This window comes from Lampetra planeri, chromosome 34 (assembly GCF_965212315.1).
Source record: "Lampetra planeri chromosome 34, kcLamPlan1.2.h2, whole genome shotgun sequence".
Taxonomy (NCBI): domain Eukaryota; kingdom Metazoa; phylum Chordata; class Hyperoartia; order Petromyzontiformes; family Petromyzontidae; genus Lampetra; species Lampetra planeri.
The window spans coordinates 5136098-5160899 of record NC_136140.1 but is presented as its reverse complement, the minus strand read 5'-3'; the positions used below and the strand labels follow the sequence as shown (position 1 = coordinate 5160899).

Sequence of the window (24802 nt, the reverse complement as noted above, 5' to 3'; positions counted from 1 at the left end):
GCCAAAACTCCACCCCTCGTCTCGATCTCTTCTGTCATCTCACAAGGAGTCTATACACGCAATTGAAAGGAGCGGAGGAGTGGGGTGGAGAAAATAATTGCTGCTTTTAGCCCCCTACACCCACCCCGCCGCTCAATGGGCCGGCACCACCACTGCTCCACCCCCCCCCCCTTATCCCCTTTTACTCTCATCCCCTGTGCGGGCGTGGGAAGGGGAGAGTGATGGAGGGGGGTGGGGCGGGGGAAGGTTTCACAATCTTGGGCGAGTGGGCCAGGAAGGAGGCTGCTTTTGGATGAATCAGGCGCCGTAGCCTTCTGGAATGAGACGGGAGTGAGTGGAGCGAGCGAGCGAGTCAGTCGGAGTGAGAGAGTGCGCGTGCCTGTGTGGGAGCGTCATGGGGCGATGGCGTGGACTGTCAGGGCACGGCGCCCTGCTGATGATGAACCTGCTGCTGTGGTCACTCGTGATGAGTGAGACGAGCGGAGACAACCTGCGACTCCGCGTCTCCTACAAAGGTAGGCGCATGCGGCGGTGACAGCGAGCAAGAAGCGGCTGCCGATTCGTGCAAGAAATTGTCTCTTTTTACGATGCGTTTTCGGGTCGCACCACGTGTTGTCCGCCACAATGTCCAACGTTCCGGCTCCGCGTGCCGGGAGCTTCCTCGCAGCAACTGGAGCATAAACGTGGGGCGAAAACGTCGGACATCGTGCCGGACAACCCACGGGTGCAACCCGAAAACAGGAGAGCTGTAAAGCAAAACCGCGAAAACCTACAGAGTAAAACAAAATATTAGCATCATCATCATCGTCGTCGCCTGATAATTATCTCCCAGTTTCAAGGAGCAGCGAGTGGTGCGAAGTGGTCAGCGCACTGCGAAATCAACTCAGGGGCAGGGACTTGAGTTTGATTCCTAGCCCGTGGCTTACGTCAGTAGCTCGCGAGTCTGTGTATGGCATACGTACTGTAACGTCTAAATGTGACCGCATCTCAAAATGGATTTGCATTGTGTGAGCGGACAGGTCTTACACATGCACTGACATCACAGGGCACATTGAGTGCATAGTATTGACGCGTCTAGTAGGATGCATACATTGGCCGTTAGGCATGTGTAACAATGCGTTCGGCGTGCACGTGTAGTGTGCGTTCGGGGTGAAGGCGTGTCACAGGATTTAGCCCGCTGTGTATGAACCCGGTAACCTGAGTTCGATTTCTCGGCCATGGTTAACGTTCGTGGCAGGTGATAACCGGTCCCCCCTTCCCCCCGATGTGCTATCGTTTGTATTGCGTATCGATGCAATAAGTGAAGGAGATATGCCAATGTCGATATTTGCAAGCTGCAGCGAGATAGCTTCCGAAGACAGATTGTGCAGCTTTGCGATTCTTGCTTTGAAGAAGCATAGACTGTCGTGGTTTTACTATTTTGTTCATAGAGTCAAGCATGGTCCTACAAACCATCACGCGAACTCCGCTTGTCCTCGCAGTGGCTTTTGGCGAGCAATCAAATAAAGACGACCCACTGAATCTCGCGCGTTCGCATTACGCGTCTGCGGCCGACTGGACCGCTGTTCATTCCGACATTAGGAAGCCACTGGATTGAAAACTAATGTATGTAGAACTGCGTTTTGTATTTAGTTTGTTGCCCCCCCCCTCACCTCCAGCTAGCACGGTTGGCTACGTACGGTGTGAAAGAAGTACAACATGCATACACTACTTTACCGAAAGAACCAAAGAATATGAATCCCTGCAGTCACGAAATTTTAAAGTCAAAATGTATACACGAGTCCTATCCAGAAATCAATTGACAAAGGAGTTTTTAAAGAATCCACCTCTAACACCAACTTCTAGTGCTGCCTTATTTGTATTCTGGCTAGGTCTGCAACAGGGAGAAGCTTTTTTTTACAAGCGTGTTAACACGTCCGTTTGCGACCAGTCCTCGGTTAACTGAAGTGTATATGGATTTTTTTTCGTAATCAGTATTGAGACACATTTTGCTGTTGAGTTAGGATGTAACAGTGCAGTTGTGATTCATCTCATGCCTTTGTAAAGGGTGCTTCGTATGAGTAGAATCAGCGAGGAGCCCAAATTCATTGTCTCTTTAAGTAAAATACAAGGGTGGAGTGGTGCTGCAGTGGTCAGCGCACTGCACTATGAACCCCTGCCAACGTAAGTTCTATTCCCGGCCACGGCTGACTTCAATGGCGAGTTACATCTGCTCTATTCTTGGCAATCCATCTTCACTAACTCGCATTGCACATAATAGTGATGAAACAAACCTCAGAGAGTATAAACAAAATAATCGTTATCATGAACAGTGTTCAAATTAAAAAAAGCGTCTAAAATGTAATACGCATAATCCACAGCCACTTGTCAATCCACTGCTGGATGAAGGCCTCCCCCATCCCGCAACGTTCGTGGGAGTTGTTCGACCATACTTCACCAATTCATTCTAGATTTGAAGCTTTCGTGAATGCAAGGATTCATTCTCTTTGGTTTTTTCGGTAAAGTCACGTAAGTAAAAAAATAAAATAAATGAAAACAACTAAATTAAATCACGACGTTTAGGGCGTAACACATACTTCACCACCCATTTGTTAGTGCGTGTTGGTGAAACATTTTCTGAAGGAAAAATACAGAATGATCTTTGTATAAGTACCCCACTGCTCTGTTATGGCCCCCTGAACTATCATCTCAACGGGTGATTGAACATTGCGGAAGCAACGCCTCTACATCTTACAGATGAGAGCGATAAAACATGGACTAATTGTATTGATGTAGGTGCAAGATGTGTAGAGCATTTAAATAAAAATGTTGCTTTCTCTATTAAAATGTTCACCGTCATTGTATCTATAAATGTGCGTTCACCACGAACACAAGATCCTTATCACACAACTGACGCTTTCACACGGGGATGGTCTTCATCAAGAATGACGAAGCAGGCGGTAGGACAAGCGGACTGCTCGCAGCCTAACAGTTCACGAGTTGGAATCTTGGTCTAGGGGTTGACTCAGAATCTGTGTTCCTCGTGGAGGAATCCGATGAGCTGTAAAGCTCTTTTTTCACACATGTCCATTAGGGGCGGATCAGCAAGTTACAACATCAAACGCCGATAGGAGTGCAAAGTAGAGAAAATGTAAGCAAGTCACGAAAAACATAGGCGGAGTTTGACTTCTATATTTGGGGGGGTGGGGGAGGGGTGTTCGCTTTGTCCCTCACATGAGGAATCGCGGGCGCATATAGGTAATTTATATTTTTTTCAACTTAATTGTAAACAACTGAAACAAAATTTCGATTTAAAGCTTTCGTGACTGCAGGGATTCATCTTCTTGGTTCTTTCGGTAAAGTCACGTAGAAGGGAAATAAAATAAATAAAATTAAACATAATAAAATATAGTATTTTATTATGTTTTATTTTCATTATTTCCCTTCTACGTGACTTTACCGAAAGAACCAAGAAGAACTGAAACTAAATTAATAAAGGTGCCCAGTTTGGTTGGGAGCCGCGTTGCCTCTCCGCCCATGGCAATAAATAAATAAATAAAGACTCCCCCAATCGTCCCTCCAGGGCCGATGAGGACGACTGGCATTTTGTGTGGTGAAGACAACAGCGGTGGTTGTCCTTCGAGTGGACTCGCCCCCAGGCATAGGAATGTCCACCACTGGCTCAGGACTATATGCAGGAGAGATGTGAGCACTGTCTCGTTGCTCATTCGAGCAGAAAATCGCTCTGACTTTTTGAATCGTGGACTTGAGCGTGGTGAGGTATTGTGTACTCTTAGTTCTTTCGGTAAAGTCACGTAGGTAAAAAATGAAATTAAAATTAATAAAAATAAAACAATACAAATCACGACGTTTCGGAGGCAACACAAGTCTCCGTCATCAGGTGGGACCATCACTTTATGCAGCAAATCTGGCTGTGACGGTCCCACCTGATGACGGAGAATTGTGTTGCCTCCGAAACGTCGTGATTTTTATTGTTTTATTTGTATTAATTTTAATTTCATTTTTTACCTACGTGACTTTACCGAAAGAACTAAGAGTATGAATCCTTGCAGTCACGAAAGCTTCAAATCTAGAGGTATTGTGTGTTTTTTATCCTTCAAGAGCCCACGTCTCGGTTTGTTCTGTGCCAGACTGGACGAGTTCACACACACATCTATATAAACATCTCGACGCTGTCACGATGACTTCTTTTCTGTACGCGGCCAAGCATGCAACTCTGCGCTAAAGCGACTGGCTGCTCTTAGTGGAAGTGAACGCGTGTGCCAGTTGTTTTATCCTGGCAGGTATTTTCACAGGCCATCACAACCTTTGCTAGCGTGTCGTGGTGTTTCTAGACGAGAGATTTCTGCTTTTAGGAAAGGTCTGTTTTTTTCCGCTCGTTTAGAGTTTTTTTTATGAATTTCAAAACGGCAACGTTCACATATCAAGTACTGCACTGCAAGATGGAAATATATATGTATGTATGTAATAGGTGACACCCCAGGAAATGGCCTTTCTTCATAGCTATGAAAAAGAGAAAATAATATTTGTTCTATTACGGTAGTGTTATAGATGGATGTGTTGGCTTTTTTGCGTGCTTGCACACAACGCGCTAAACGCAGTATTACAATTGCGTTTGTGTTAATTCTTCACAAAGGCTCGCAGTAATTTTACGGCTTCTTTTTGTACATTAAAATACGCGTGGCCACTGATTTTACTGACATAGTATGCATACAGTAGATTAGGATTACATACTTAAAATAAAAATAATACTTTCCTACTATTGGAAATATTATGGAGATTCCAGTATCAATTGTTTTCCCCACAGTGATATGTGAAGTGTGCTATTGGCAGTGTGGCGTAAGACGACATCTTAATTTGGAACTCTTGCAGCTAGCGGTGCACTACCATGCACCTTGTGTCAGAAAATGCCTCGGAAGACGACGTGAGAGAGACTACTTCATAAGTCACTTTGATGATACGTGGCTTTATCCACGCGACAGATGCCCTTAAATACGTGGCGACATTTAAAACACATTCCTGCGGAGGGAGCTGGTAGGAACATTGGGTTGCTCGGTCAATGGCCAGGGTCAACGGCGACGTGGTGTATTCCGCAAATATGCCCGACTGTGAGGGCGGGCACAAGCCGGCGTGAGTAGGTTAAACGTTTAGTTTTATAAGGGCACCACAGGGTGACCAGCCCATCCCCACCCAGCCCCACCCTCCCCACCCAGCCCCTCCCCTCCCTCCCCACCCAGCCCCTCCCCACCCTCCCCTCCCCACCCAGCCCCTCCCTGCACGACGGACGGACGGACACAATAATCCCCTGTGGGGTGGTGTAACCAGGAGGTTCCTACTAGTAAAAATTTGTTCACATTTTACTCTGTGGCCAGGTGTCTCAGCGGTAGAGCGAGCCTGGTTGGGTGATGACTCAGACGACCAACCCTCTGTGGTCGATAAAACTAGTACCACTTTGTGTGAAGCTCAACAGTGGTTGTCCCACGGATGGACTCGCCCTCGACAACAAGACTGAGAAGTTTTCACCTCGAACTCCGCGCTGTGAACGGGAGATAACCAGTTTAACACGTAGTAGGCATTTGCGACCAATATTATCCAAAAGCGAGGGTTTTCTGGGTTAGATGGTGTCAATATAAACGAGTGGAACGCTTTGCTGACGTGAGAAACCTTACTATTTAGCTGTGTCCGGCGGCGGTGGCGGGCTTAACGACACCTTTATATTTACGTGATCTAACCCAAAAAAACCCTCTATTATGGGGGAGATAATCACCAATGTCTCATTGCCCGTCTAGCAGGAAATTACCTTAAAACATTTTAACAGATCTAAACACTTAATATTTTTGTATACATTACGTAACCCATTCCTCTTCAGTCGCCTCTTTTTGTCGTTGTTTCGCCACCGACCGGGGCACGTCTGTTGCCGTTCTCGCTGCACCACCTCGTCTGCTGCCTGCTCTCTGCCTCTTATCCCGTGATCTGCTTCCACTCCTGTGGGTCGTGCTTTGATGTCGCTCTGCCCAGCTGACGCGCATGTTGAGCCTTCTCCTAACCAGCCAGCCCCCACCCCCCTTCCCCAGCACCGTGCTCGGTAGCCTGTCGCCGCTTGTCCTTTATGGACAGCTATAAAACACGCCAAACCCATTAACCTTCCTAAGCTTTCACTGGGGGCAAAGTGGCCATGTGTCTAACCAAGGCTTAGCTCCAGTGCTTCGTTTGAACCAAAATAGACCGCAACGCGATTCCGGGAATTATTTTGGCGCAAACGCATCGATCTCACCTCGTTTTGTTTATCCAATCATATTTACAAACCTGTTTGTAGGAGTATAGGAATATGCATGGGACAATAATATCGGATGGTTATGTATATGCATCACTTGTAAGCTAGTGGCAGTGCCTCATGCTGACAATCCCTGCTCTAAGCCAGCCTTGTAGCGTTCCAAAAAATACGAGGTGAGAAATGATGCCCAGGTTAGCTCCAAAGGCAAAACCGCCATGTGAGTGTCAATAATAATATTCATCATGAACAATGATTCGATTTTTTTTCAAATTCAGCACCCTTCATGCCGGGATCTCGCAGAGCTCATTTCACGCGCCAAGCGACTCACATCGTATCTCTTCTCAAACATTCAAAAGGTAACCCCTCCTAGGAGCAGGCAAATGCGGGCACAATGTGACTCAGTGCACGGCCCACCAGAACGCACTCGCGTGGTGGATGGGTGGATGGGGGGGCGATGATTGCCGCGTGTCACCCCGATGGACGAGAACTCGACGTGGTCCTCACGCTGCGCTCGGGTGACAGAAGCGAGGCTGTCGGGCCGCGTGGCCTCGTTCCGGGGACACGGCGCCTCCGGCCTGGACCTGAGCACCGCGCTGCTGGACGAGTACCACGAGCGGCTGTTCGTCGGCGCGCGAGACCGCGTCTACTCGCTGGCGCTGGACGGCACGCACAGCGACTACCGAGAGGCACGTGCCCCGCAGCCACTCGCTACGCCTAACAACAATCTCCCCCCCACCCCCCCGTGGAGGGTTATCGCTGAGCAGGATTGGCGATAACGAATTTTTATTTTATTTTACCAGGTCAGGCCCACTGAGCTGTGTAGCTCGTTTTCAGAAGCGACCTGGCCACAAATGATCGCTCGACGAAGTGGCTCATCACGTGGTAATGTATAGCAGCCAAATACTCCAAACGCGTGTTTCTAAATGTGAAGGCCAAAAAAATCCACGCGACCACGGTGAGAAAATGCAAACTACAAATATACAGTTGTCAGGGTCGGGATCGAACCCAGGGACCTCCTGCATACCAGGCGAGGTAGTTAACATCTCGCCACTGTGACACCCTGAGCAGGTTTGATCCTGGGTGGTAAACGAACGAGAGACGACCACCAGCACCGAGTTGCACCGATGGGGCCTGCGAGGTGGCCAGGGGATGACAGTTTCACTCCACTCGTATGTGTGTGGTTTCTCCACTTTCCTTCCACGTTATTAATGGTAGTGGCCAAATGTCTCAATTTGACACCATTGATTATTACTGTGGTGCAGCGGTGATTCGACACGGTGTCGGCATTGTTCTGTTCCCCTTACGTTGTCAACAACGTGTGATTTAATAATTGTGCATTACAAGTAACGTAATGCGATTTCATATAATTATAGTGTGTTCACATGTTAAGATGAACAACCTGATAGAAATCGTGCTGGCTCACACGTGAAAGATTCACACCATGAGAGCGTTTATTTTTAGCTGTTACTCCTTCAGAGGGTGAATGTGCATCTCCATCAGGATAAAACTACGTCACGGATTGCGTGACATTTCAAGAAATTTTCTTTTCATCAGTTGTCTGGAAGATAATCCACATGATACGATTAAGTTGTTTGATTATGTAAACTAAACGCAATCGTATGTAACCGTAATATTAACTTACCTAATATTAACAACTCAGTAACATGTTAAATTACTCAATTGGGTTTACACATAGCAATCATCGTCCCCCCCCCCCCTGCTGGCTGACTAATGCCCACTTGCAGGCCAATTGCTGAGTCTCCTAGTGCCACACAGAGATAGCTGCCACTGGGGGTGCCCTTTGAAATGTTTGCAATGATAATGTGATGTGAGCCGCGTGTATAGCACTCTAAGGCACTCTGGAATAATAGGTGCTCTGTCAAAAATAAATTACGAGTGTTAAGATAGGGACAACAGGACATTGCCAAAAGCTTGGAGGCCACAGTAGCCCAGAGAAAGTTAAAACCCAAAAGTCAGGGTGGCTTCCAGTTTCAACGCGTGAGGGCGTGGAACTCATCTGCTGCCTACAACCCTGATAAAATGGTGGAAACGCCACGTTCATATGGCAGGACCACGTCTTTCCACTCACGCACCTCAACAAATGGGAAGCAAAGCGACCTTGGAGGTCGGGTGTCGACTGTGCAACTCCTGTGGGATCCGGCAGAAGGAAGGAAGTGATTGCGAGGTGTGGTAGCATCAAGGGCAAATGACGTGTGCTAAATATCCAGGTTTTCCTGAGTACATAAATCACATTATAATTACCTGAATTTGAGTGCTTCCAAAGCCACTCAGAAAATCTGCCTCTGAAAGTGGCGGGGGCAGGTAGGGGTGACTGCTATTACAATCACCACGGCTGGGGCAACAACTTTAGGAATGCACATGTAAGGATTTCATTTCAGAAACAGATTTCGCCCTGACTCCTAATCTACAAAGACAATCGCCGGGTTTACAGGTAGTTTGAAATATTTATTTCCAGGAACACAAATCACATTCACTTCTGTTTATGTTGTTTTAAATGCATCATGAATGTATTTTGTAAAACGAACCAAAAATATTATAAAGGTGTAAATAATTATCATTGTCTAAGGTTTTCAAGGTGTATGCTTTTCTTACAGGCATGTAATTGATTTTATGGGAGAGTTTTTACTCAAATAAACCATACTTGTAAAAAGCTAACAAATATAATTGGAACCCAGTGATTGGCAGGTTTGGTTACAATGATGCAAGACTGTAAGCCAGCGATGGCGAGGTGGGATTAGTGGATCAGGTTAGAGATTAAGGCCTCACTTGAGAGACACCCACCTGCCTGGGCAATAATCTAAAACTGGCAAACTTCCCAAAGTAGAAACCTTTTTTCAAAAGATTTGGGACTCATTTAAAGCTTTTCATGATTAACAAATTATTATTACTATTATTGGGAAGCGGTGGTGCAGTGGTTGAGTGTACTGTGCTATGATTTTGGCAACCTGAGTTCAATTCCCAGCCACAGCAAACTTCATTGGCAAGTGGATATCTTGACCAGTCCAGGCCTCCGCTTTACGAGAATGGGAAAATGACCCCCCCTTACTGACAGAGTGCAGGAAAGACTCATTGATCCAACGGTGGGGGGTGTCAAAGGACCATACATTACTTTTATTTTGTTATCTATTATACAACGATTTGCAAAAAGCAACGCACAAATGTTATTGTTTGGCACTGCACATCCAATGAACACGTGGATGGAAACTGTGTTTGCGCAGTGTTAGATGCGTATAAACATCAGTGCAATTCTAAATCATTCTGAATGTTAACAAAAAAGCCAGACAATTTGGCAGCCTTGGACGTACGTTATAAATACCCCCAAACAGTTTATTTCTGGGCAGTATATTTAGGCTTGTGACCCGTTTCCCACATGAGGGCAGCTGTGGTCCTGTTGGTCTGTTCCTGGCCACCCGAAGGTGTCCCGTTCTGGACACTTCCTGTTTGACTTCGCTATTGTTCCTATGACTGTGGGAAGAGGCCGCCTTGCAAGTTTACCACCACAACATTTGCCATTGTTTTCTTTTTTTTTGTATAACAGAAGAAAATACACGAATAACAATAATTATAACGGAGTAGCAGCCAAAAAATGTAATGCGTCCGAGGGTACGTTCTGAGTCGATGGAGCAATGAAATTAGTTCGTGTGTAAGTGCTTGATAGATGAACTATTAACATTGCAGGATCATGAGGAATGGTGGCGGATTGGGGAGTTGTTCATCCAGCCGGGGGATTGATTGACCATGGCTAATGATGATAGAAAAAAAAACTCCTGAAAGAATGCATCGTTGTAACAAAGTTGACCAGAATTACAGAAGATGCATTGTTATTGTTTGCTAATTGTGTAATTCTGTTGTGGTGCACATTAGATGCGTTACATGTTACCACTAACAGTAACAGATTGAATGCATATACGTTCATGAAATGGTAACTGAATTTCCCAATACATTTTCAAAGGGGGAAAAAAAACATTCAAAGCCTTTATATGCCTCGATGCATATGGCACATTTGGGACACATGCGCTAACAAAATAAGTTAAAGCAAACATTAATGTGTGCCGCGTATAACTTTTAAATATAGCCACTGAAAGCTCGTTTAAACATCTGTTGAGAGCCGCATAATGCAATGCAGCTTTAAAGCAAAACAATCTTCAACTCCTCGTTTGTGTTTAAGTTGACGTTCTTGGAAAGTACAATAAATATATGTTGTTTGAGACCGTGTCTTGTTGTGTCGGCGCTCGTAAAACTGTTACAGATTTCATGGCCCTGCACTGGCGAGCAGAGAGAAGACTGCGAGCTGAAGGGGAAAGACGTGCACGTGAGTGGCCGGGAAAGGCAACTCGCACACGCGCGGTCGGCATTGCCAGTAGCTGGTTGTTATTAAAGGGGGCAGAGGGTGAATTGGGCAGGAAAACAAGAGAAATATCGCTTCCTCCAATTACTCCGTATGGGGTTACACATGTTCACGGTAATAGTAGCAATTTGTGCGTGGGTTAAAGTGAAAGTGGCTGTCCGTTGTTCTAGTGAACATCGAAATGCAAATCCAGAGTGCTGTATAATAATAATGATGATGATGAAATTTAGATATGGGGTGGCTCAGTGGTTGTAACACTATGAACCCGCCAATATTGGCTGGGCTCCCTACCATAACCAAGATCAGTTGTAAGTGAAATCTGAAATTGTCCCGCACATCCTTCTAGCGTAACGAACCTACACTGACTAGCACAGTGACCTACGGTCAAACAAATCCATGACTAACATGGAATGGGGAGGCATTCATCCATCCGTAGAGTAACAAAGGGCTGAAAATAATATTAAAATGTGTACATAGTAATAGTATGATCGTTATATGTTGTGAACTTGTCAATAAGAGGAAAGTAACAAGATGTTTATAGTGGCAGTTCATGGAATGAGCCATTGATTCATCGATGTGCACGCCCATGCTGTGCAGTGATATGTGCATGGAATTTCGTGCGTAAGAATTTATGTTTTCCCATTGATACGCTTGATGTAATTGGTTAACATAACCCAGGCAGCCACTAAAGATTCTCTCTTTCACGTTAATGTAGTTTTTTTTTATTGATATATACATCGGATCATGACCCTGGTCACAATAATTCATTAAATCACCAGGGGGATAGAGGGTGAACCATTCCACGGGTAGTGATTTGATTACCTAACGCTCATTAGATCTTGCACACAATAGGGCAACACACACACACACACACGTGTTTTGTGGTTTCTAATGACCTGCTATGTGCTCATAAAATAGCCAGCTTCAGGTGTTGTCTCTTGGGGTCACTGTGAATTTGGGCCCAACAGAGATGACCATTCATTACCTGGCTTTAAAGCCTGGCTCTGGTGCTTTGGGCATTTGCAGATGGCTCTTCTGGGCCTCAAAAAGAGTCCAGGAATCGGCGCGGCCGGCAGCGTTGGAAACCATCAGTTCCAGTTGAAATGTGCGCGCAGAAAATCTGTGGAATTCACAACTGCTACTACCTTTCAGTGCCTTGCCAGTGCACAGGCGCACCAGTGGACATAACACAGCCCAAATGCAAGAAAATTGTCCATGGTGCTGGGTTAAATTTGGAAGTTATTTCGTTATTTATTGATTTTAAACTGTAAATGCCGCATTTTACACTTCGTACCGCCCGTTAGGAGGAAAACCCTTCCCTTGGTGTGTGGGAAAAACATATTTGTTGCACGCACGTGAGACGACCATTGTTGAAAAACTTACGAGGGATCTTTAACGTTCCCAAGGATTTCGATTTAAAGCTTTCGTAACTGCAGGGTAAAGTCACGTAGAAGAGAAATAATTAAATAATAATATTCTTCTTCTTGGTTCTTTCGGTAAAGTCACGTAGAAGGGAAATAATAAAATAATAAAATAAAACATAATAAAATAATTCTCACGACGTTTCGGCCACAACGCAAGCGGCGTTTGCGTTGTTGTCGAAACGTCGTGATAATTATTTTATTATGTTTTATTTTAATAAAAAATAAAACATATTAAAATATTTATTTTAATGTTTTATTTTTTTTATTTTATTATTTCCCTTCTACGTGACTTTACCGAAAGAACCAAGAAGATGAATCCCTACAGTCACGAAAACTTTTAATCGAAAAATAATATTATTATTTCCCTTCTACGTGACTTTACCGAAAGGACCAAGAAGATGTTCCCAAAGATGTATTCGTCAAGGTCACCTTCGCTCTCGCAAGCAGCAGCAGCTTCAGCCCACAGTCGTCGACGCTCCGTTGCAGTAAAATGTGGATGTAGAAAACATCAAAGTGAGGCGGCAAATCTAAACACCGTAGGGGGGGGAATTCCTGGCGAATTCGCTATCAACAGAAGGGGGCTTATGTTTAGGCAGAGGTTGGCTTTGTGTCGTCGCCCCCCCCCCCTTAGCGGTGTACAACTTTGGTTGTTGAGAATGTGTGTTTGAAGACCTTTGCTAAGTCTGCTAAGCCCGTGAGCGTCCCGCCATATCAAACGGCGAATGCGTGTGCCACGGTGTTTTTTCTTCTTCTGAGTATAATCGCACGGGCTGGTTTACATTTCTGCCTCTCGTATTTGGGACAAAATATCAACCATTTCGCGCAACCTGCCCGCGCGAGTGGGGTTTGCGCACGCCACGCACACCGCACCGCGAGAAGGGGGTGGTCCTTTTCCCAAAGTCTATCTTTGAGCGTGTTTTCTTTGGCTTTTCAGAGAAGATACATACCGAAAGTTCATATTGGCCGGACTGGGTGGTCTAAAGGCCTCGTGTAATTTGCCTCAAAACCCAAGTTTAACAAGTTCAAGCCTCAAAAATCTTAGCCCCCCCCCCCCCCCCCGATGATACATTACCAGAACTGGATTTTAAAAAAATCTCACTGAACGCTTGGTTACAGCTTGCAGGTTTAGTTGGGGAATCGCTTTTCTCCGAGGCTGAAGTTCTATAGTTCAGGTCCTCATGAGGCTACTAATAATATGCTGCGTTTAAGCGTGCTGTTCCCGCAAAGGATGTTAACGCAGCTGTTCAACCACAGCTGTAAAAGGCCCCATGACGATCTTCATAAGATCCGCGCATCTTTGCCGATGGCCACCTGCAAAGATTTGTTCCAGAATGATTTTGTCTTCTGTGTTAAAATGTTTCCTAAAGCAGAGTAGCGGAATGGCTCTGATTAGTCATATTCAGACCATATGAAGTCAACTTTGATTCTGGCTCAGCAGTTTGATTAAGTAAAAATAAAAATACATTTTCTTGACAAATTTACATTGAGTCACAGAGATGGAAGAAATTAGATTGTTTTCACTGGCTGACTTTTATTCTGGAAACATATTCTTCCCCTATTTTCCTATTTGACTAACTATTTTTTTTACTTAATGTAAAATATGAAGGCTGATGGTTTGGTTTCTTCTGGATTATCAAATTTTTAAAATGTATAAATATTTATTGGTGTAAACTCTCCAGCTCCCTTAAGTAATGTAGTAAGCACTCTTGATATACATATATGTATATATATACTCTATATGCATCTGGGGGTGATCGTCTAGTTTCTCGTGTTCAAATCCTGGCCATGGCTAATATTTGTGATTATCTGAACTGGTTTTGGTCCTCCCCTAGGTCAACTCAGCCTTAAACGAGAACTCGGCCCAGTATATAAGCATCAAAACTGGGGAGACAAAGGCTGGCCATGCCACTCCCTCGTGTGCCGTGCTGCCCTTCATATGTGCTCGCTTCGAACACTCGCCCCCAAAATCCTTTTCAGACTATACGGGGTGCTTTGTCTGTGTTGTGTCGATGCACGTGTGCATCCGTGTTCACATTATTAATTTGTGCTCACAAAGAGCACTTACCCTTACGGACTGACGTTGCTTGCAGTGCCGGATTATCCTCGTAGCACAAGTAGCTACACGTGTAGTAGCTACACGTGTAGTAGCTACACGTGTAGTAGCTACACGTGTAGTAGCTACACGTGTAGTAGCTACACGTGTAGTAGCTACACGTGTAGTAGCTACACGTGTAGTAGCTACACGTGTAGTAGCTACACGTGTAGTAGCTACACGTGTAGTAGCTACACGTGTAGTAGCTACACGTGTAGTAGCTACACGTGTTGCTACGGGCCCCGCACTTTCAAGGGCCCCTTGTAAAATGCTTTCGAGCTATCAATTCCGGTTCAGTGATTCTGCACTTGCTCTATTACTATAGTACTATACCACCTTCAACTTTTATGAACGACTGGGTGTTTCAGGTTAGCGATTTGTCGTATTATCCGGCTGTATAGCAAATGAAAAAATACAATTACTTTACCATGCAAGTAAACTAATTGTGTTTAAATATTTTTGTGTTTATTTATTTATTTAGGGCCCCTTAATAGCATATGCTACAGGCCCCGCGCCAGCTTCATCCGTCACTGCGTGCGTGTCTTTTTTGTGGGGGTGCCTCGAATAGGCGCTACGCCGTCAGGACTTGCTCGGACCGTCGGTATTTACGGCTGCATGGGGGACGGGGCGGGTTATGCGGTGACCCCCCCCCCCCACCCTTTTGTCTCTTTCAGGAGGAGTGCTCGAACTTTGTGCGAGTGTTGCAGCCCTTCAACCAGACGCACCTGCTGGCTTGCGGCACGGGGGCCTTCCACCCGTCGTGCGCACTCGTCAACGTAGGCCGCAAGGCCGAGGCAAGTGCTCCCTCCCTCCATCCCTCCCCTCCGGTGCCGGATGAAGCTCGTTGCAGGGCCTGTAGCATATGTTATAGAGGGGCCCTAAAAAAAAAGGAAAATCTAAAAAAGTTTTTAAAATGCGTAGTAAAGTAATTGTATTTTTTCATTTGCTATACAGTCGGATAATACGGCAAATCGCTAATCTTAAACACCCAGTCGTTCATAAAAAATTGAAGGCAGTATAGTACTATAGTAATAGAGCAAGTGCAGAATCACTGAACCGGAATTGATAGCTTGAAAGCATTTAGCGCGAGGCCCTTGAAAGTGCGATGCCCATAGCATGTGCAGCTACTTTGCTACGAGGATAATCCAGCACTGGTCCCCTTCACAACACGACTCCACAGAGCCTGGATCGCCGCGACACGGGGTCCATGCTTCGATGTCGTCGTACGATACGAGATCGTCGTACGATACGAGATCCGTCAGCAGCAGCAGCTGAGCAGAGAAGGAGGAAGACCTCACGGAGAATGGCTCGGCGATGACGTAAAGAGATCGGTGCCAGAAATATGTCGCACGAGGCAGAGAGAAGTGGAAACAATCTTGATTTGAAGCTTTCGTGACTGCAGGAATCCATACTCTTTGGTTCTTTCGGTAAAGTCACGTAGGTAGAAAAAATAATAGATAATGACATTTCGATCGCCACACAAGCAATCATCTTCAGGTTACGATTGCTTGTGTGGCGATCGAAACGTCGTGATCTATTATTTTTTCTACCTACGTGACTTTACCGAAAGAACAAAGTAGAAACAAGTGACGAAATGTGCAGTGGACACCTATGGGCTATCCGCCCATGGATCGTGATGACGATGATGATAAGATCCATTGTATTGTCTGCTTGGCAACATGTACGGACGTAGGTATGTTGAACTTCGTTCGCGTTGTACGTAGCCAACCGTGCTAATCGGAGGTGCGGGAAAATATTGTCATATCGTGATTATCGTTAGCTCATTAAATGCTCCTGAAATATTGTGCTTTCTGAAAACATGTATACGACATCACAAATAAAAAAAAATACAGTTTTCAAATAAATCGACAGCTACTGTCCAATAGATTAATGCTCTAGATTAACCTTATGCATAGCAGTCAATGTGCAGCGGGTTAATTTAAATTGCGCTGCAATTTCAACACCTGGCAGATATTTGGACACAAAAATAGTCAACATTGCCAACATGAAGCAAAACACGACAGTGAGGGTCATGTTATCGACCCTATCATTCGCTGCTCCTCTCACTGGCGGCCCCGAATCAATCTGAGAATCTTCCTTCTATGCACGTGAAGAGTGTAACCTTCTAACTGCACTTATCCCCAGACGAGAGGAGTAACTCAGAAGTGGTGGAAGAATACGCCCATTGTTATCCTTATGAGAGCAGTAAACTGTGTGAATATAATAGGACTCGCCAATAATGTCTCAATATCAGCTCACACGCAATAAGTTACGTCGAATAAATTGCTCGTCATCGGTGCTGTGGTGAGCTGTGATTAAGGGCTGCCAAAAAGTGTGGGGGTGGGGGGGGGAAACCCACAATTCTGCAAATTGAAAGTCTTGATAATTATCGATCCTCACCTTACGCAGAACATCTCCCCTGTGCCTTGCGGCATCATCGAACGGATTTTAAATCGCGCGCGGGTCGTTCCCAACCTCCGTTCGACGTACGGAGCCTGCACGAGCAGGACTCCCCAGTCGACGAGTCGGCGTGGGTCACCGTGGAAAAACAAAGGCGGTAGCAGGTCCCGCTTATCGGTTTGTTTTAATTGCGTGGGGTCAGAGCGCATTGACCCCGAGGGAGGCGGGGCGAACCCCAGGGTGGGCGAGAGAGTTGTCCCCCGGTCGTTTGGGGTCGAATGCAACGCCTGCGATCGACAGATAAAATCAAAGAGCGGCAGTCTGGCTGCCGCCAACGTCGTCAGCCCCGCGGTCGCCGCTGCGTCGAGCGGCTCTGTGTGCCTCCTGATTGTTTGGACGTTGTGACGTGGCCCATTGGTCGGCAACCACGGTGCCACAGAACCAGAGGTCGCAAACGGGTTTTGATTCCTTACCCGTACCCGTACCCGGCCGCACCAGGGTCGCAAATGGGTACCCGTACCTGGCCGGGTACGGGTAGCCGGGTATCGGGTAGGGTACGGGTATCGGGTACCCGGTTGCGACCTCTGCACAGAATTGACAGCGAGGGGTCATTTTGTATGTACGCATGGAGGTGTGGATGTGAGTGTGTGTGGGGAGCGGTCGTGTAGCAGCGGTCGGCGCGCTGCGCTACAAAGCCGGGGAGCCGAGTTCGATTCCCGCTCATGGCACAACGCCGGCGACGACTGTCTGAGTCGGTCCTGGGCCTCTTTCTAGGTTGACTCAGCCTCAAATGAGTACCTGGTGTGGTTAGTAAACATCGCCACTGGAGAGACAAAGGTGGCCGGGTGTGGTGCTGGCCACCCCAACCCCTCGTGTGCCGTGTCGGCCTTCATAGGTGATCATTAACAGCACTTGCCCCAACAGTCTGTTCAGGCTATAAAGAAATACCGTGTAAGAATAAACATAAGCAGGCAGCTTCTGCTGCTGCTGCAGGACAGTGCACACGATGAGTTACTTGGTAATCAGCGTCACCCGCTTTATTTTGGCTTTGGGGGTCACACTTCTAAAAAAAGTATTCGCAGAATGTAGCTTTAAAAAAAAGTGTAATTTGGGTTTAACATCGTTTTCAACATCCAGGACCGATTCAGATATTTGTTACTGGTAGGCACCTCCTAGTTATACTGGTAGGAACCTCCTGGTTACACCAGCCCACAGGAGATTATTGTGTCCGTCCGTCGTGCATCCAAAAATGAGAGGGGTGGGGCTGGGTGGAGAGGGGAGGGTGGGGAGGGGCTGTGTGGGGATTGTGGGGAGGGGCTGGGTGGGGAGGGGAGGGGAGGGTGGGGAGTGTAGGGCTGGGTGGGGGGTGGGAGGGGTGGGGCTGGGTAGGGAGGGGCTGGTCACCCCGTGGTGCCCTTATAAAACTCAACGTTTAACCTACTCACGCCAGCTTGTGCCCGCCCTCACAGTCGGTCATATTTGCGGAATACACCACGCCGCCGTTGACCCTGGCCATTAATTCTAGATTTGAAGCTTTCGTGATTGCAAGGATTCATATTCTTAGGTTTTTTCGGTAAAGTCACGTAGGTAAAACATCAAAATCAATAAAAAATAAACTCAACGTTTAACCCTACTCACGCCGGCTTGTGCCCGCCTACGTGACTTTACCGAAAAAACCTAAGAACCTGGCCATTAACCGAGCAACCCAACGTTCCTACCAGCTCCCTCCGCAGGAATGTGTTTTATGTCGTCCTTCCCCCCTGATTAGCACGGTTGGCTTCGTATGGTGCAACATAAGTTTGACATACGTACAAAAGTTTTGTACGGGCCCAGTGTACAAAAATTTAAAGTTATTGTTCAGGTCCCCAATTTTGCTGTTGTTTAAAAATCGAAAATTAAGATTTTATCATTTAAAATTAAAATGTTGACGTCATTTCGATGTACTATTGTGTTTTGCCAGTGTTCCACAGTCCTAGATACAAACCTTAACCAGTATAAGCTAAAAAAACAAACACGTTATAACTGTTCACCCGCAATAGTTGGTGTGCAGAACAATCTCTATATATTATTTCTTTAAAAAAGCTCGTGTCGTAATTGAATTCCATGAATCTCAAAATACAAAATCTTATACAACTAGGTTTACAACACATATCTACTGTACTTATAAGCATATATTTGTGCCAAATTCCAGCCCTTCTGAAACAAAAAAATGCATATCATTCACTCACTCACACATGACTAGCTATGTATATATATTAGATAAGATCGTAAAACTGCAGTATTTTGCCATGATATGGTGATAATACTCGTTGCACTGTTATATTCCATATCACCCATTTAATTATTTTCAGAAAGGCTAAAAGCCTTTCTGAAAATAATGACACACACATGCGAGTGCGGAGCGGTTTGCGCGCTGCGCTACGAACCCGGTGACCCGGGTTCGATTCCCGCTCACGGCCAACACCCAGTGACAATTATCTGCACCGATCCTGGGCCTCCCCTAGGTCGACTCAGTCTCAAAATGATTACCTAGAGTAAACTTCGCCACGAGGGAGACAAAGGCGGTCTGGCGTGGTGCTGGCCACCCACTCTTTTCCGTGCGCTGTGCCGGCCTTCATAGGTGTTTGCTAACAGCGCTTTATTATCTGTTGGGGTATTGGATTAGACACTCTTCCCGTGATCCTTGCTACCCGAGGGTTATTTTGCTGGTTGTGATGTCCACCACCAGTTGCAATGGGTACGTGGGTCTGACCTTGGCCTCCCCTCGGTCAACTCAACCTAAAATGAGTACCTCCTGCAATATATCTAAGCGTCTCTGTACTGGTGGGTGGGCACTGGGTGGTGTGCTTTCCCTACATGGGTGCTCTTATCACCACGTTTGCCTGAAAGTCTGTATGCCTAAGTGGATACAATTTTCTCACTCTTTTTTTGTATTTAACATGTTGGACTGGAATGTGAAATCCAAGTTAAGAATGTGTGATGACTCAGACGGCAGGCAAAACACACACTTCGTGTCTTGATGCTCTTTAGGGTTGTGGTTCCGAGAAAAAGAGGAGATCGTAAACGTACAAGCAAAAAATCTTGCAGCGCCTAACGCGTCTAGATGTGACCGACGCGGTGACGAACGTTTTCTTTTCAGAGCTGTCGCAGTGGCTCAGTGCATATTGACATGAGTCTGCAAGGCGCCAACGCAGTGGAAAGACAAACGCAAACACTAGCGGTGAATGAATGCGGTCGTGTGCTCTTGTTATGTCTCCCACCTTTAGGACCACACATTCAAGCTGGAGCCACAGAGCGTTGAGAATGGACAAGGAAGGTGCCCCTTTGGCCCCAAGGAGCCATTTGCGTCCACAGTAGTTGGTAAAGTGAATTCCGGCAGAGCGTTTACAAATCACGCGATCCGCCTGTTGGTTCCCTTTGCAAGTTGTTGCAACAACAACATGATTTAGTTAATAGGCCAGACAACCAGTGTAATATCACCCCTGGTGAGCATTATTTACAAACACTGTAATGTATGTACCATAATAGAGGTTTTTTAGATGAGATCACTTAAATAAATAAATGTGTTGTTAAACCCGCCACCATCCCGACACAGCCAACTAGTGACGGTTGTCACGTCGACAGAACGTGGCCAATTCGTCACTAGTGCAGCACTAACCGGTGTGTTGGAGAGCCAAGCCACAACATTTACATTTCGAGTACGACGTTTCGCCAGTAATTACAACCAGCTTCATCAGGCGACAGCCAGATTTGTGGAGAAGTTCACCTGTTTCGTTCCTCATATAGAGGCACAGATGTGGTGACCACACTTCTCCGCTCTTCTTGCACAAAGTGGGGGGGGGGGATTAATGAGTCAACGCACATTATGCGAGCCCATTGATCTTGTCCTTCCTGTCAATTGTGTGTACTAAAATAGCCGTACCAACGGTAAACCCTATTGAAGTATGGTGGCCTGTATAGGCATGCATTTAAACAATGTCTTATTTGATTATGTATGCGAGTTGAACTTCTTTCGCGCCGTACATTGCCATGTAGGGAGGAACTGTAGCATCGGTTCGTGCACCATGCCGTTGAACCCGTTGACCTGAGTTTGATCCCTGGCCGCGGCTAACGGATGTGAATTCTAATAGGGTTCAGTCAGGGCTACACAACGGAAGTCTAGAACAATTGCAGTCAAGTCAATGCTGCTTATAACAACAGCAACAAAATTCATGACATTGTTCACAATTTGGTGTCCCAAAAAATTGTAGCCCATACGTTGATTGCTTCACTCATGGGGGAGGCTCAGCCTGAGTTCAAAATTACTTTGTCGCATGCTAAATGGTTAAACATAATTAATTCTAAATTAATTAGTGAACCATCGACCATTAACCAAGTAATTTGCCTCCCATGGAATGTGATACCAAAGTTAAAAGTAAGCAGGCTAAACCTGCGACTGGCTACTAATATTTCTACATGTATGTACAGAACGACGTGGAAATGTGGTCTCTACTTACATGTAAAAAACATACATTTACATGACAAATGTGTACAATCGCATTGCCTGCCATGCGAACAACAATTGTCCAAGGAAGTGATGTCCATGTGTGTCTCGAGCGAGCGTGCGCGTCGCCGTGTAATCGTCGCGTCGTGTGATGCACCGGTCGCAATTATCTCTGTGTTTGTGGAATTTAAATTAAGGTTGAAACACAAATAACGGGGAATTCGCCCCGGGGCCGCGCACATTCTCCTTCAGAAGCCATTTCCCTTCACAAACAACGGCTTCCATGAAAGAGCTGTCCACATTTGAAGCCGCATTTGTCATAATCTTTTTTCACGTGCGCCCCGACGTGAATTTTAGCAGCCACGTTTCCCCAATTCATCTCAGAACCCTCCCCCCGGGTCATGAATATATCAGCGCTCCTTCCCTCCGTCCGCCGCACACATTCGCTCTGTGCCGCCGTTCGTCGAATTGGGCACGCGAGTCACTGGATGAAATGCGGCCGTGAACATCGTCGCCAAAGAATACCGTAGAAGGGCAAGGTGTTTGGCTTTGGGCCTGAGCGAGAATACGTCATCGCGGTGTTAGCGTGCGCTGTTAAACATCGGCAAGGGGTGGCGCAGATATAGAGCGTGCAGGCGGTGCAACTGCACCGGAGTCCATGAGTCCGAAAAATGTAGGCTACATTTTTGGCAACGGCCCATTTTTTGCATAGAGAGAGGGCAGAGAGATTGGCTGACAGATTTGGAATTCATACTTTACGGTGTGGTGCTTTCAAAATGTGAACGAACTGTTTTCATGAGCTGATATTGAGTTGCAAACCAGCCCATAACCAGTAAAGAGTTAAATACACACATTAATTTGAGACTGCCAAGTTGCAGCATGGGAACTGGACTGATTACATCCATTGGGAATAGCAAGGGAAAAAATCATTGTTATGTTTAGTCCATTGTTATGATTGTTTGGTCACTTTTTTATGTCCCCTTACAATTACCATTTATAGTGTATAATTATATGATGACTAAATACAACTGCATGCCAAAATGCTGTACAAAACAGTTGAACATTTGTCACAGGCAACAAGGAGGCAAATATAAGGTGGAAGTTACAGGTGCAGTCCTGCTCACTCCACTCATGGCTGAAGGGCTTCGAAATAAATGGGGCTCTAGAGAGCACCTCTAGACGGCAATTGGCCTACTCCTCTGTACGAAATAATGTACTCTTATTTTTAGAGAGAACAGACAGCCAAAGGGAGAGTAGCAGATGGAAGCCTTGAGCCTGCGCTTAAATGGGGGCAGATAATCAGTGGCACAGATGATTGGTGGGAAGGAGTTCCTGACAGCGTCGGCAGCAGAGGAGAAGAAGTGACCATCAACTCAAGAATTTGATTTTAAAAAATTCTACTTTTGTCGCTGCAACCAATTAATAGTCGTTAATCACCGAGCTGACCATTAATACTGGTCAACACGCTTTTTCTGGCATAAGGTATTATAACTGTGTTAAGGTAATTTTGGGGTGCTGATTCCAAATCTGGCAATAGTTTTTGTCTATCACATCAGGTTTTTGAGATATCAAATATTGCATTTTCAATAAAAACTGCAGATGAAAAATATTAAATAAATGTGGATATCTACATAAAATTATATTATAAACACACTATCCTAAAAATACAGCACCATATTTTAACACTAAAGCAGTCACTGACTCGCAACAACTTGCAATCATAAGTGACAGAGTTAATTTTGGGTAAAATCAATGAAAATGGGGTATGCCGATAGCATAAAATGAGATGTGATAGAGCAAATCTGAGATCAGATTGGGAATCAGCACCCTGAAATTAATCTAAAACAGCTGCAAAAGTACAGGCCAGAATTTTTTTTTATATTTTTTGTTGACCAGTGTAATCATCAGCAATTTGTTTGGATTAATTTATAGTTTTGAAATACCTGCACCTCAAAGCAATTATTGTTTGAAGATTTTTGCTTGAAATTATGCCCACACACACAATGCTGGGGGAGCAACAATTGCACCCTACTCTTTAAATAATTCGACAATCCCGCTGCGTGGAGTGTCGCACACATCACCGAAACGACCCAAGCATAGCCACATTCGAATCTCGAAATGTAACCTGGCGCTTTTGCCATCATCGTGATTGTGTTACTAACCCTTTGTCCCCCCTGTGCTATGAACCCATCAATGGCCAGACGGACAGCTGTACACGGGATTACTGGCCGACTTCTTTGAGGAAGACGCCGCGATCTTTCGCACGGGCACCCCTCAGCATCGAGCAATCAGGACGGAGCACTCCAACCCGCAAGTTCTCAATGGTGATGCATGACGCAAGGGGGCACAGCGGTGGACATGGGAGCTCCTCTGACGATTATAAACCGGAACCAAACCATGCTGGGACACTCATGGAATTATCCCGCACCTCTGATTCCCTTAACCCGGCACCTACGATTAGCACGGTTGGCTATGTAGGGTGCGAAAGAAGTTCAACATTATCCAGCATGGGTTATTTCTTGTCCCAGGCCTTCACAAGCCGTGTGGATTCGTAGACTTGGGCCTTCCTTTCCCCCCCCCCTCCCCACAATCCCCCCTTCTTGCAGTTTGATGATTGATTGCCACAAGTTGATTGTGGCAATTCAGGGTCATGGTTTGATTTATGAATATGTAATACATTTCTAAGTTGTGGTGAATATAGGAACCGTTGATTTGACTTAACAACAAGTTGTTATTTTTTAAATTAACACAATGGTGCATTTATAACAATGGTGTATTTATCAGCCACTAGTGACTACAGGGGGTCACGTCAACGAATTCCGAAAAACATGTGCAAATTGCAAAATATATTCTCGGACATGCAATTTGATGTTTGTCTTCTGAATCTGAGAACCGATAATGGAGATCGCATCGTTTCTCATGTTCAGAAGAAAGAACCTTTCACTTGACTTGAAATCCTGAAATTAAATTTAAATCACAGGGCAGTCTTCCTCAGTTCCTCTACCAGTGAGTAGAGAAAGGCTTTTGGTGTCACCTTATATTTGTAATGAAAGTGAGACCCAAATCAAAGTACAAATAACCCTTCTCTTGCAGATGCCTACATAGGCTGTGTGTTGTGATCTGTGTGGCATGTGTTTGAGTCTTTGTTACCGCATTAATATCTTATTCCCATAAAATATTAATACACCAGTCACTCTTGCCATTATGGGGCACCTAACCCATACATTTTTACATAGCTGTATTTTTCCACATTCGGGAAAACAACCATACCAATCTGCGTTTATCGCTTGTCGGTTTGGTAGATTTCGTCTCCCTTTCAGATGGTTGCTATTGGCATCTTTAAAGCATTAGCTGCCACCTTCAACTGCACACAGTGTTACAACAAATCTTAAGAAAGACAAGAACATCACGTATTTTCCTCCATTGCCAAAAACGGTGTTTTTTTACTTTTTCGCCAGTCCAAATAACTGCACCACAAGCGCCACGTAGGTTTAACTAAACATACCCGTACTCGCAAGGAGACTCCTGTTTTTTTGACCTTTGACTTGGGACACCCACACTGGAGCTCCAACCTCTCATGTTTCACATTTCCACCAACCTTGCCATTGCCCCCCCCCCCCCCACCAGCTTTCCACGTAACCGTACGTGACAACCGTGCTTTCAAAGCCGTTGTTCTCATTAACGAACCTTCAAACTGAACCAGGCAGCGCACGGCATATTTGCTCACGTCTTTAACGAGAAGATGAAAGCCATTCATTTT

At 45.6% G+C, this 24802-nt stretch overlaps 1 protein-coding gene across 1 annotated transcript in view; it reads left to right on the top strand.

Moving 5' to 3' along the window:
• Positions 1 to 271: 271 nt before the first annotated feature.
• The window catches only part of LOC144730056 (semaphorin-3G-like), a 43075-nt gene continuing 18544 nt past the window's right edge, over positions 272 to 24802 (top strand). Inside the window, exons 1-6 of the mRNA XM_078610573.1 lie at positions 272 to 515; positions 6797 to 6960; positions 10545 to 10607; positions 14834 to 14953; positions 19826 to 19919; positions 23244 to 23366. Coding sequence (XP_078466699.1) covers positions 395 to 515; positions 6797 to 6960; positions 10545 to 10607; positions 14834 to 14953; positions 19826 to 19919; positions 23244 to 23366 — 685 coding nt within the window. The 5' untranslated portion in view covers positions 272 to 394. The remainder of the gene's footprint in view (positions 516 to 6796; positions 6961 to 10544; positions 10608 to 14833; positions 14954 to 19825; positions 19920 to 23243; positions 23367 to 24802) is intronic.